Source organism: Pempheris klunzingeri, chromosome 22 (assembly GCF_042242105.1).
Source record: "Pempheris klunzingeri isolate RE-2024b chromosome 22, fPemKlu1.hap1, whole genome shotgun sequence".
Classification (NCBI taxonomy): Eukaryota; Metazoa; Chordata; class Actinopteri; order Acropomatiformes; family Pempheridae; genus Pempheris; species Pempheris klunzingeri.
Genome location: NC_092033.1, coordinates 15,763,794 through 15,777,739, shown reverse-complemented (window position 1 = coordinate 15,777,739; position 13,946 = coordinate 15,763,794). Strand labels below are relative to the sequence as shown.

The following is a 13,946-nucleotide window of genomic DNA, read 5'->3' as shown; positions in this document are numbered from 1 at the left end:
TGGCAGTCATTTTGACTGATCATAGCAGGAGAAGCTCAGGTGGAAAAATCAGCAATAAACAATGGCTCTGTTCCATTAAATGTCTCCTGGAGCTCCTCCAGTGAGCCGGCGTGAACAACACCAAACCCTGGACTTGGCTCATCTACGTGGAATACAGCCATCATTAATGTTATTAGTAACAGCTGTGCTTTTCCTGCTGTAAATACCACAGCGTTGCGTTACAGGGGAGTAGATGCGAATGTATACACAAACACCAGACATGTTAGGACCCCTGTGTTTCTCCCTGTTTGCCCTGTCTCTCTCCCTTATGTCTGTCTGTCTGTCTCCCCCCTGCCTGTGGTTGTCGAGGAGGTTACTCCAGTTCACCGGCCTACACACCTGCAATCTCCACACACCTGTACCACATCATTCAATCACGCCGCCTACACCTCTCCAGCCTTTAAAGAGCGGCTCAGTCCTCCACCCTTGGCCAGATCGTCTGTTACCCTGTCGTGGTAAACATCAGGCTCCTAGTAACTTGACCTTTTGAGGACTTATTTGAATCTCACCCTGTTTCCCCCAATCCCCTCCCGCCCCGGCTTACCCCCGGAGACTGAGCTCCTGATTCCTCACTACCTACCGCCCAATAAGCTTGTTTATTCTCCTAACCGGAACCACCAGTCTCTTGTGTCTGCACTTCGTGGTCCAGCCAGTTTTGGTTAATCTTAACAAGACATGCTTGTGAGCTAACAAATCAAGAGCAAACATGCATAAAAAATTCAAATAATCAAAAAAAGGACACACGAAAGGCTCACTCATGTGTGTATGTAGTTTTAAAGAGGAACTGTGGGAAAGATCTACTTCTGCAGGTGTATTTGTTGTTGTTTTATGCTGATTAGTGTTGCAAAAAATGGATGCATATGTGTGTGTGTGTGTGTGTGTGTGTGTGACTCCTGATCATTAGCCCTGCAGCTCCAAAATCGGATGAATGTCACATTCAGTTGTCTGCATACTTTTGGCCACATAGCGTGCTTCATCATAGAGTAAACCAGCAGCCATTAGATGGCAGTGCACACCAGAGAACAGTCAAACTAAAGTCTGACTGAGGGACAGTTCACTATCTTTATGATCCAGGCACAGACATTCATCTCCACACCTCATACTGGTGTGAAAGAACCGGAGAGGAAGATAGCCGGTTGTAAATAAATGCGGCGTTCAGTGGGTAGGATCAAGAAATAAGGCATTTAAGTGAAGCTGATCACACACAGGCCTGCGAGTGCTGCTGCGATCTGTATGCAGCAGCACTGGAACCACTTTAGCGCTTAGCATTTATGTCTTTCTTATCTTTTTCGGTCCCATGGCAAGAGAAATGAGATGTGGTTTCAGTTAGTGACTGGCTGCTCTTTTTTAACATCTGAGAAAAAGCAGAGAAGGAAAACACACACAGCTGGGCCGGTGACAAAGATTACATTTAAAGAATATTTCCTTGACGGATGAGATCATACATGAGTATTTTCTACCTGCTCTGATATGCATATAATTCCCTTCAAAAGCACAACACGCTTTTATCTCAAATCCAGTGTTAAAGCATACTAATCTAACATGATGTGACACACTTAGGTGGTATAACGTGATAGCTCTTGGTTCAAGAAAACTTTTATTTGGACATCCTCTTTGATTAAGCTGCTCAGCATTTAAGTCTTTGTATCCTTCACGTATTTATGGGAGGAAATATTTCTGCCTACTAAAATGAGAAGGGGAAAACACACACTCAAAACAGCAAGGGGCCAAAGACCCAATCAAAACAAAGAAATTGACATTGTGTCTGTTGCTGTAAGTTACATTTTCTCCCAGAGGCAGCATGTGGGCTTATAAATTGTTTCCACATGTGAACCAGCCTCAGGCTGTTTCACTCCTGGACTTTTTCCAGAGATTACTGTACCTAAAGTACATAGCTGCCAACGTTCACAGAGAAAAACACTGCACCGTCGGTACGGCTGAAGTGAACAGGCTGGTGTAAGTTTAGGAATGGACCAATAGAGATTCAGGCGGCTTATCAGCTTTAATTTATTATTGCAAAAACAAATGAACAAAAGATGACTGAGTGTCTCGTACTGATAATTAATACTTGAAACTGCCAAAAGGAATGTTTGACGTTCTTTATGTCTTTCCAGTTGCTGATCAGAACGAATGTATTAATCTGTGCAAGTCTTTCACAATAAGAGAATTTGTTGCATTTATTATTTTTCTTGGAATTTTCTGTTTGGTGCAAACAAAATCTACAAGTGGTCCAGACCTGTATCACAAGTCATGTAGTCCAGTGTTGTGTGAGTGTCGTGTTCAGATGAAGAGAACCAAACCAAGGTATCTTTGGAATCGAGCTTTGTTTATTCTGACAAAGTAAATAACAGAATCCTCCTGTCAATCCTGATCGTCTAAAATGAGGTCAACCCATGGACCACATAGAGAAGTGGGTGTGAACTGTCTGCAATGAATACATTAAGACACAGAAAAACACACCTGACAAGAAGAGAAAATACCAAAGTCCTTCGTCAGTTGCGATCATGTAAGTTGAGAGGCATATGTTAGCATACTACAAAATTAGTTGAATCTCGCAATTAAATGTAATTGAACAGAAAGCCTAAAACACAGTGTTGCTTACATTTCCCATGGCTGCCCTGTGTCTTAGGAATCAAGCGTATATACAACTTCACAGCATTTCCAGCACCAAATATGTTTTGAGGGAAATGTATTGATGACAGAATGTGTCATGTTTTCTATTAACATAACAAGCAAACCAATTACCTGGGAAATCAGAAACGTATGCAGATGTCATATACAGAAATATATATATATATACATATACAATACATTTTTATTTATACACGGTCTTTCTTAACCCAAGCTGCCTAAACCTAAACACAGACCTGATGTGGACGTGGACTCTGGTGTGACGGCCCTGAAAATTATCCAGGTAGCGCTTACGTCTGCGAGCAAAACATAGTTCACAAAGCAAAGTAGTCATATATAAAGTTAATTTCTAGGAGACAAGGTTGCCAAAGGGAGAGAGTTAAATGAGGGAGGTATCATTTATAGAGGGGACACAAAATGTAGGGAGTCTCAAACATTCCACATATTGGCTGTGGAGGCCTAAAATGTATTGTATTATAATACTACATATTACAAATATAATTACATTGCACATGCTGCAAGTTCCCTCATAGATTGCCTCCCATTCAGGCTCGCAGGAAATATTACACATCAGACGCAGCGATCATGCAGTGAACAATGTAGTAATACCAGTCTAGGTAGAACAAAGGAGTCAGTCTGCTTAAACAGACTGTGTTATTAGAATGGATTTGTATGACAGTGAAACAAACACTTGTGAATGAAACATCAAAACTGGAGCTGTCACCCAGGGCAAACTCACAGGCTCCCCTCCTTTTTTAATGGAGGACATTTTGACATGTCACAGTGTGAATGCAAATGTAAATAATGAAAATGAATGATGGCTGAATTCCATTTAGCTTCTTCAGTTTCAGGGTCTTGGTATTGTGCATTTTGGCTCGCTGTTATGGCTTAATGGGATACATGAATTAGAACAGAGCCATTGTTCATGGTATTACTAACACCTGTGTTTCTTTTCTATCATGACAAGTCAATTGTCTGTTGTAAAAGAGGCCTATTCAAAGCGCAGGCCTTTGTCATATTACAGTATTAAATATGCCAGGAAAACACAGGTGTTATCAAGAAAGGCCGTGTTCTGTTAAAATCATCCAATTTCTGAGCCCTGCTGTCTTGTCAAAGGCATTATTAATGTTTTTAACTCCACATGTACTCTTTCTGCTATGACAAGTCAAAATGTCTGCTAAAATTCTATCTCAAAATCTATTTTAAGGGATTGTCATACCTATCGATAGTTTGCTCTGGTCCAAATGAGTGAACGAGTTGCTTTTTTCGTTGTACGTTCTTACCTTTTGGTTTGGGTTAGTTTTGCACAGAAAAAGGTTCAAGTCAACCAAACTGCATCATATCGAGTAGAAAGATATGTTTGGGATGATGGCCATGACAAGTATGCCTTTGAATTCTGAAATGTTCCCACTACAAACTGCTCTACAATGTCTTTGTGACAGGGTGATTGTTTTGGTCCACACCAGCTCTCAATTGCGGTTTTCATATCCGAAACGAATTATACCAAGCGAGAAAATGAATACCAGTCAGATTCAAGTGCTCTAAACAGAAGAAAACACTATTTTACAGGCACATTTAAGGGCAATATGACAAAATTGATCAGAATTTCATGAAAGTAAAAGCAAATATTGTCCAATCCCAGCGACAAAATCATCTTTTGAGCAAAGATGTGTGACTGACCACAGGAATGATCATAGGTGCGGAGTTTATGCCATCGTTATTAAGGCCAGGACTGAAGAACGGGTGGAGTTTTTCAGTGAAGGAGCAGCCAGTGAAGGAGTAGAGAAGAACTGCAGCATCTACGTCATGAAAAGAGACTAGCCCCTCATCATAATCCACAAACACTCCCACCTTCTGCGGCTTTGAATTTAGAGAGAGATGAAGAGGAGAGCCAATGAGAGCTGCGTATTCATCTCCATTTTTCAACCATATTGTCCAGTGGCCATTTTCTGGGCACAGTGGGATTATTCCCTTCCTTTTGATCGAGGCTTTGGCCACTCCTAAAGTCCATCTAGTCTTCCCTTTAACTTCAGCCTCAAAGTAAAATCTCCCAGAGGAAAAACTCTGTTTTCCTAAGACACAACAACTAGGGTTAAATCTCTCAAGATTGTCTGGGAGATTCTTCTTCAGAACGCCATGGTGCACTTGTTTGCCATCATCAGACAAGACAAGAGCAGAATGTGCAGTAACGGGATCCAAAGTCACATCCACGGCAAACTGTCGGACTCTGTTTAGCTTAGCTTCAAGGAGCAGCTTCTTCATCTCCTTGCCAAGCATCTCCTCCAGGTGATCCACTGCTGTCCTCACAATCCCCTCATATGATGGTGGATTCAAGCTGACCTCAGTCCAGTCTTTGGTGAGAGGAGCGGCGCTCAGGGATGGGAAGCTCTGGAGGAAGTGGAGGGGGTCTTTTGTGCGTGAGAGCTGCTCCACCTCAGCACGTTTCCTCATCAGCTCAGAGATTTCTTGCTCCAGGTCTTGGATGAAACCTTTGGCCTGCTTCTCTGCCGTGTTCTGCTTCTCCTCGATCATCTTGAGGAGGTCGTCCCTGGCTCTCTCCAAAGACTGTATCAAAGCAGTGAAGACCTGAACGCCATCTGCCATCTCTCTGTCTGCTGCTTCCTTGCTGAGCTTCGCTGAGTGTTTGATATCCTGAATCCTCAGTCGCCTCTCCTGGATCATCCGGTAGATTTCAGCCTCTCTCTTCCCCAGCTCGGCTTTCTTTTTCTCGAATTGTTCTTTTAGCGGAATGACTTCATGTGACTTGTGGTCTAAAACAGGGCACAGCATGCACACACAGGTCTGATCGGTCTTGCAGAAGAGCTCCAGAGGTTTATCATGCATCATGCACATCCTGCCTTCCAGGTTCTCCACAGGATCAGTAAGCTGATGTCTTTTCAGGCGTAATGCCGTCAGATGTGGCTTCAGGTGAGTCTCACAGTAGGAGGCCAGGCACACCAAGCAGGACCTCAGAGCTTTCATTTTGGTGTCAGTGCAGACATCACATAGAACGTCTCCTGGTTCAGCAACTTGTGGGTTGTCTTTTCCTGCTGACTGTCGAAACAGAGCAGCCATTTCGGATATAAAAATGTTGACGCGCAGATCAAGCCTTTTCATGAAAACTTCTTTGCATGAGGGACACTGACACTGGACGCTACTGTCCCAGTGCTGCATGACACAGCCTTTGCAGAAGTTGTGACCACATGGTAATGTGACTGGATCAGTGAACACATCCAGACAGATGCTGCACAAAAGCTGCTCTTCAGTCAGCAGACAGCCGGTAGCTGACATGGTGACGGTCTAAAATCAGAAGTTAAAACTTGACATTACAACACTGCCATTACACAATCTTACATGCCTAATGCAAAATTAATCAAAGGTGGATTATTGCTATATTACCTAAACTCATTCAGAGCAATTTTATTATGGCATAATTCAGTGGCAAGTACGCTCGTTCAGTGTGAGCACTAAAGCAGGAAAACTGTCCCCAGAACAACCTATACTGTAGGCTATGTAAACATAGTAAATCATAAGCTTTACTCACCAATGTTAGATGACGACTTCCTCAAAGGCTCAATGAACAAAGTTTAACCGTGCTTGGAAATTGTTCTGTCTGGCCTCTGCAGGACTTTCTCAGAATGTGTTCTTTGTCGTGCAGGACTACACCTCTGTTGCTGTTCTTAGGCTGTGACTCACACATGAGGAATTTAATCTTTAATGTTGCTACACCTCCTTCTCTAGGTAAACCAGTTTGGGTGCCTCACATTTCTCCTCTGGCTCAGCTCCAAGTTTGATCTATAAATGTGAAGACCTCTTGCGTAATATGTTGCAGCTCTAAATGACTGGATTAATGTGTCCAGTACTTTGGTTCATGGTTAAGTGCCTGTAAAACTAATGACATTCCCGTCATCCTCACTTGGACTCTTAATAGTCTTAACAAAGATGGTAAACATGGAAGCATTACACTTTACATTAGCATGTTAGCATCGTCATTGTCAGCATGTTAACATCCTGTATAGCCCAATAGCATATCTATGGTCACTCAGGTGGTGACCATCATTTTTTTGTACGCCCAGCATCCACGTTGTGTAACAAATATAATTCTACTCGTCACCCATGGCCGTGTTGGTCATGAAATCCTATTAAAGTCATTAGTTCTCCCCATGCTTGCTTGGGTTTTCTCCGGGTACTCCGGCTTCCTCCCACAGTCCAAATACATGCAGGTTAGGTTAATGGGTGCCTTCAGGCGTGAGTGTGAGTGTGAATGGTTGTCTGTATCTACATGTCAGCCCGGTGATTGACTGGACCCCGCCTCTCACCCAATGTCAGCTGGGATTGGCTCCTGCCCCCCCCCTCCCCCCCCACGGCCCTTAAGGATAAGCAGAATAGAGAATGTATGGATGAGTTATGAGTGTGTTAAAAGTGCACATACACAGGCACACAAAATAACACTTTGCTCAGTTGCAATGTGAACTGACAGAATAGTGTGAAGAAAACAAACACACACTCATACACACACCCAGATGGAGTATACATGTCCATACCATACTCATATCATGTATTTATATGCATAATACAGCGCGCCCAGGCAGGCATGGCTTCACTGGAGTCCATCCATCCATCACACACACACAGACCTTGCTTCAGTCATTTTGGATGTCAGGGTCATTCATGAATGGCATTTATAACCTCCCTGTGTGTGTGTGTGTGTGTGTGTGTGTGTGTGTGTGTGTGTCTCTTGACCCAAATTTCTTAATGACTTCTCTAATATGTTGAGAATTTATAACGACATCGACACCTCTAATACATTCTTAATGACCTTTGTGATGTATTTTGTGTGTGTGTGTAATAGGTTTTAAATGGATGAGCTCCCTCAGATTGCACTCGCACTATAGCCTACTGGCTATTGAACCTCTATGCTAGCTGACACACATGAGTGCTGGCGAGAGAGGGGAGGGTTGGAGACAGAATGAGAAAAAGCACAGTATTTATAGTCTGTATGGGTTTGTTTGCCCTCTTTGTCATAGTCTCTCATGAGTATTTATATGGAAGGCTACTTTTTGGCAGTTAGCACACATACTGGAGACAAGGGGAAACAGCTTGCCTTGCTCTGTCCAATAGTTTCAAAATCCACTTAACACCACCTCTTAAACTCAGAGCTAATTAACATGTTTTATCAAATTTGTTCGATAGCGCAATGATCGGAATGTAAAACAATAGTTTGGCTGAGAGCAGAAACTACCTGGAGTCTCTGCCAAGAAATAATAGTCCTGGTGATACAAAAAAATGTTTTATGTATTGGTTAAACTGGACAATTCCGTGTAGTTTAACCAATTGTGTGTTGACTAGTCGATTAGAGATTTAGAGGTGCTGGCTGGCAGATTGTCATATTTGCCGATAGGAGTCACAACTACCTCTAATGACTGTACTTTATTTTAAGTTGCACTTTTTCTAAATATATTTATATCTAGCAATAGTAGTTTATATTTATATGTTTTTATATTTTATTCTATCCTCTTCTTTTTTCACTTTTTGGCATTCAGTGCGGATGGCAAAGTAAGATTTTCATTGTACAGGGAAACCCGTTTCTGCACTGTACACATGACAATAAATGCTTTGAATCTTGAATCTTGAATCTTTGAATCTTGAATATTTGAACAGAGCCAAGTTAGCGGTTTTCTGCTAAGTTAAACAGCTTCCATCTGTAGCTTTTTATTTAACAGACGGGTATGAGAGTGATTTTTGACCTTTCTTACACTACACAAAAAAGCTAACAAGTTGTCATTTTGTATTGGGGGGGGGGGGCATCCGTTACAACCACACCATTTGAACACACTAACCCTGACCTAATTGGAGATGTGGCAGCAGTTGAGAGGTCCAGACGCAGGCTGGACGAGATTGGCGGGCAAATCGGACGTTGCGCCAGACAGTCGTGATAAAGAGTGGAGCAAAGTCTGAGGACGAAGCTCTTGATTTACGAGTTCTTATCTACGTTCCAACTCACACCAGGAGCCACAAGATTGGAACTGTGGATATACTGTAAACAACCATAATCAGTTTTCCTCCCAGGGCTCTGAATTAGAGACACGGCGAGGAGCTTAGATATCCAGAAAGAGCTTGAAATAGAGCCAATAAGGTTGTTAAACAGCCTGTGAAAAGTGCAGACAGTAATATTTTTATTATCATCAGTAATAAATACTCATATAATTAAATGTGCTCAAGTGAACTGTTGCACTGGCCTCAGGTCAGTGTGCTTGCAGGAAATACCTCCAGCTCCCTGACCGTTAATCCCTTTCCACTAAAGTTTGTTATTGAGATAAGATACAGAAACAAATGTCACAGTCTAATTCATGAGCAGCAGTTGTCTCTTTGTGTCTTGTCTTGTTAAGTCACTTTCTACTCGACACATGAAAGGATTTTTTAAAAACATTACTATGATATGAAGCTGGTCTTTGTGTTATTTTGAATGGAGCCAGTTGACGTGGTTTGGGCTTTTGATTAGGATACCCTCTAGATGTCTCCCTGTGGAGGTATTCCAGGCATGACCAACCGCGGGACACCCTGGGGCAGACCCAGACTACACTGGGGGGATTACATACTGTATCCCATCTGGCCTGGGAGCGCCTCGGGATCCCCCAGGAGCAGCTCGGGGGAGTAGCAAGGGAGAAGGACACCAGGATTAGTTTTCTGAGCCTGCTGCTACCATCACTCTGACCTGGATAAGTGCCATAGAGTGGATGGTACGGCATTGACAAGTCCATCCAAATGAAATAACAAAAAAAATGCTGTTTGTGCGAATGACACAAAGAAGCTCTTTCTGATCTGAGCTCCGTCAATCTTATTTATCTGTGTCTTTCAGAACTGCTACAAATTCTACCAAGGTTTGGCTAGCTGTAGACCTTTTTAGGTGAACAGAAAGATCATGGTTTGGGATGAAATAACAAAGGTCGATAAAGTTTAGGCCACAATCATGGCCGTCCTTAAAAGAAACCAGTGTTGATGGTTGGGAGCAAATGGGAAACGAACAGCAATCTCCCTTATTAAAGTCAGTTTTTTGTTTGTTTTGCTTACCTTTCTTGCTTTATAACAGGGTCACCTAACCTCCTTCTGCGCTCCTAAAATAATTTCCTCAGTCGCTCCAGGGCCATGTAATTTAAATGTAAGCAAACAGTATGTTGTCCTTGCCGGAAACCTTCTGAGCAGAATTAACTGAAAATATTTTCAATATCAGCGTGTGCTCAGACTTGACAGGGATTTTTCCTTCTGTGTTCAGAGTACAATTACTTTTGTTTTAATTTTCACTTTGTTTGATACTTCTGCGTGGAGGAAATCCTTTAATGTCACACTGAAGCCTTTTTCGTTTGTGACTTCACACTGAGTGGGCGATGCACCGTTTGTCCTCGGCGGGTTGTCTTTAGGTTGTTTTTATGTTTCCCATTGTTTCATTTGTTTTTTGATATTCACATTTGCACCAAATGTCCAAAAAAAATTGTTTTTTTTTGTTTTTTTTTTAGTGGACTAAAAACGTGACTTTTATATGAATAAAACTGTACACTGAGTGTGTGTGTTCACTCTCACTGTACAGCCAGAACATCCACAGACTGAAAAGACTGAATTGATTTTACGGTTGAGGGGAAGAAGAAATGAAAGAAGGAATGAAAGAGGGAATGAGAGCTGAAAGAAAGGAAAGAGGGGAAAGGTGTGTGTGTGTGTGTGTGTGTGTGTGTAATGACCCAGTTAATACCTCATGGAGAAGTTTGCTTTCTGATCCCCAAACACGCACACACACACACACACACACACACACATTGTAAGTGAGGTAATTTTTTTAAATGGCAGGGTTGAAATACAATTACAGAGATGGATGAGGACTGTCAATCATCCAATGACAGGCTATGTTTACAGTCTGAGCAGAGTGCGACAATTGAGAACGCTGCAGGTTTTTGCTACATGAAAAGAACAAATTTCAACTTTTTACTGGGTTCTAGAAAAAGGTTTTATTACTAAACATGCTGTAGACAACTGTCGTTATGGACTGGAAGCTCCTCATCTGTGGAGAAGCTTACAGCATGATGTGAATCAACTGTGGATCGGCTGTGTAATATTGCTGTCAAGATCATATGCGCTGACACGAGGGAGACTTCACTCAACATTTAATAAAGTGATGGTAAAAACAGAACTGATGCGTCACGATCTTACACTGTACCTCCACTACAGTCTGGATGGTAAAGATAAAGACGGATGACTTAACTCCACAGCAGCAACGTCTCTATACGTCATGTGATTGCAGTCGCCAATCAGAAGCTAGAAACAATAATGTACAATAAGGTATGCTCAGGGGTGGAAAGCAACTACCGCCTTGCTTGATTATTTCTATTTAATGCAGCTTCATATTTCTATTCCACTACATCTCAGAGGCAAATATTGTCCACTACATTCGTCCGACAGCTGCAGTTCCTTTACAGATTTGCAGCTTTTTCATTTTTGAATGTGACTGTTTGCGATAAGCTGAAGGACGGAGTGTTCCTTTATGGGCTGGAAAAATTCTGCCCCCTTCTTAAGCAAAATAAACTATTTAAAAACCCTCAGGGATCAGATGGAAAATGTATTGTCACAAAGCTAAAAACAGGATGTTTTTCCGAGCTTATGAAACATCGACTCTCTAGAGATTTATGGTTTTCACAGGGGACGCTACAAGCGTATGATGGTTTTATGGACCATGAAGCATTGCTGTAGATTAAACTAGCCAACAGTATATAAAGTAATTAAAAGTAGCTCAGCTTTAGACATCAGCAGCGGTAAAATGCAACACAGACTTTAATGCAGCAGTCATATTAATCCAGGATTCTCAGATACAATAGGAAAACAATAACTGGGAGCCTTTTACTACACATTAAGTACTTTAACTTTTGATACTGTAAGCACATGTTGCTGATAATACTTTATAACACATGGTTTAACACAAGTGAGGCCTTGATTGTACGACTTTTCCTTGCAGTGGAAATGTAGTGGGGTTTTTTTCTGATGTGGTACTGCTGTCGGACCATCTGACACACACTTTGTTTGAAGAGTACTGACACATGTACAGATGCAGAAAGATCAGACGTAGTTCATCCATAATAGTTATCACGTCATGGCAAAGTCAGAGCCAACACCGTCTGAAGAAATAGTGTACCTCTTCCTCACAGAGCTGTGAGACTGTGAAATACTTGTCAGATCTGATGCCATTTCAGCAACAGGAGCTGCAGACCAATCGACTGCGAGCTCAGCAACCGAGGAGGAAAAAACCTCTACATGTAATGACGTTTTCATTACTAGACGGAGGATTTTCCTCATGACTAGGATTAATGCCTCTCTACATGTGATCGTGATTCATTTAAACTTAAAGTTAAATGTTATATCAATAGTTTTGGATTCAAACCTCCGGATTGGAAACATGTTTTTTGAAAGAGAATGAAGGTGAGCAGTGACATCTTGTTCATTAATGCCAGTTTACAGACTCATTTATTTACCTGCCGTACGAGTGTTCAAACATTTTTTCCTGAGCAGTGACTCTTGTAAATATTACTAACATTTCACCTAATACATCAAGATAAGCATTCACTACTTGTTGACTGACTGCTCCTCTTTACTGAATCGTCTGAATTTCATGTAACTTTGGTGAGCGCAGTGTTGTCCTAGCTGATACAAATGAGACTGGAAATGTCAGAAATATGACCCAGAAATATGAAGTTAAACCAGATTTCTTTTTTAAATGTTGATGTGGCCTTCTGACTTCGCTGAGGGGTTAAATCATTTGGTGAACGGCCACAAGCTGCTGTTTTTTGACCCATTTTATATTTGGACAAATTAGGTATCATGAACCACATCAGAGTGACCTGTTTATATGAGGTGAAGCACATCTGCACACACACATTTCAAATAAAACCAACAGAGCCTGGTCTCTGGTCTCGACTCTATCATATTTGCTGTGTTTATGCCTTTGTGCGTGTATCTCCCTCGGAAAAGACTACTATTTATTTCTCCTCAAGGAATCATGAAAGCTTCATGTCAGCCACTTCACTCTCAGCTGTTGTTCACAAGCCTGAGTGGGAGACAAGTGTGTGTGCGTGTGTGTGTGCCAGTACTCTATGTTTAGCCTACAATTTTCATGACCAGGTGTCCCCGTTACCGTGGCAACCCTCGGAGACAAGAGGTCACGGATGAGCAAATCATTCTCTTTCCGTTTCTCTCCTCAGATGTTTCCACTGTATTCATTTATTTATTTTTTATTTTATTGTTTGTCCAACACAACATGTGGCGGCTCAACAATGTTTTATGCAGATGACACTTCACACTCTGGTGAAAAAAGGCAACACCTAGCAACATTATGAAGTAATAATATGTCAGTGTTATGTACATGCTGCCCCAAAAAGATCAATTAATGCTGCATTACGAAGGCACCTAATTCACATATAACTTTTGGTTTATCAACTTGTAGTAACAAACACTTCTGTCCCTTTTACACTACGTGTATCTTTTAGATACTTGGTTTTCATTATAAAGGTTCTATGCCTTCTGATTTCTAATCAAGTTGTTTTATTCAACTCGGCTCAATCATCAAACCGTGCGTAGGTGGAGTTCTGTGCTTTGGAATCTCCAGTGAACTCAAGAAAACTGGGATTTATTACGTGTACATATGCACAGTGAACACACAGCTGCCCGTCATCAGCAATGATAAATCCCATGAGTTCTTTATGGCTCTGCTCATGCATGACTGCAATCATCTCTATGAAAAAATGTGTTGCTGCCAACATATAAAGCAAGACAACCATTACATTTGGCGCTTTTACTGGAGGATAATCAAAAAAGTAAAAAAAAGAAAGTAGAAGGTAACAAAAAATTGAGGCTTCATCGGTTGAAATTAGAGCAAATGTTTAAAAGGGAAACAATGCCAAACTTACTTAGCACAGATTTTGACAAACAAAATCTCTTCATCAGGAATCTCATCGCTCTCAACAGAAACGTGTTCTGTGCACAGTCGCTCATCTGTCAAATTCTCCACTAAGTGGGAAATCGGCCTACATAAAAAAGCAGGGGGCTGCGTTGGTGGGGGTTTGCTGCCTTTTCATGTGATTTTATCCCTATTGAATTAGCCTAAACTATGTCCTTTTGTTAACACAATTTCATCGCGACAGTTCAGTATGCTGAACTGCCAGCTCGAGCTCCACTTCACCGCACGCCACAGGATGCATGAGTTGTAGCTGTTGCGGTAATGGGCCAATCACACTTGACAT

The 13,946-nt window shown here is 41.6% G+C and overlaps 1 protein-coding gene across 1 annotated transcript; it reads right to left on the bottom strand.

The window, feature by feature from the left end:
• Positions 1-4,236: 4,236 nt before the first annotated feature.
• Positions 4,237-6,294, bottom strand: LOC139221755 (E3 ubiquitin-protein ligase TRIM21-like). Its single transcript, XM_070853686.1, has 2 exons — positions 6,215-6,294; positions 4,237-5,970 (listed from the first exon to the last, which is right to left on the bottom strand). The coding sequence occupies exon 2, from the start codon at positions 5,959-5,961 to the stop codon at positions 4,321-4,323; it is 1,641 nt and encodes a 546-aa protein (XP_070709787.1). The 5' UTR covers positions 5,962-5,970; positions 6,215-6,294; the 3' UTR covers positions 4,237-4,320.
• Positions 6,295-13,946: the final 7,652 nt, after the last annotated feature.

What these genes read in the sequence shown, in the direction of transcription:
- LOC139221755 (XM_070853686.1), bottom strand. Translation starts at nt 5,961, where the DNA reads ATGTCAGCTACCGGCTGTCTGCTGACTGAAGAGCAGCTTTTGTGCAGC.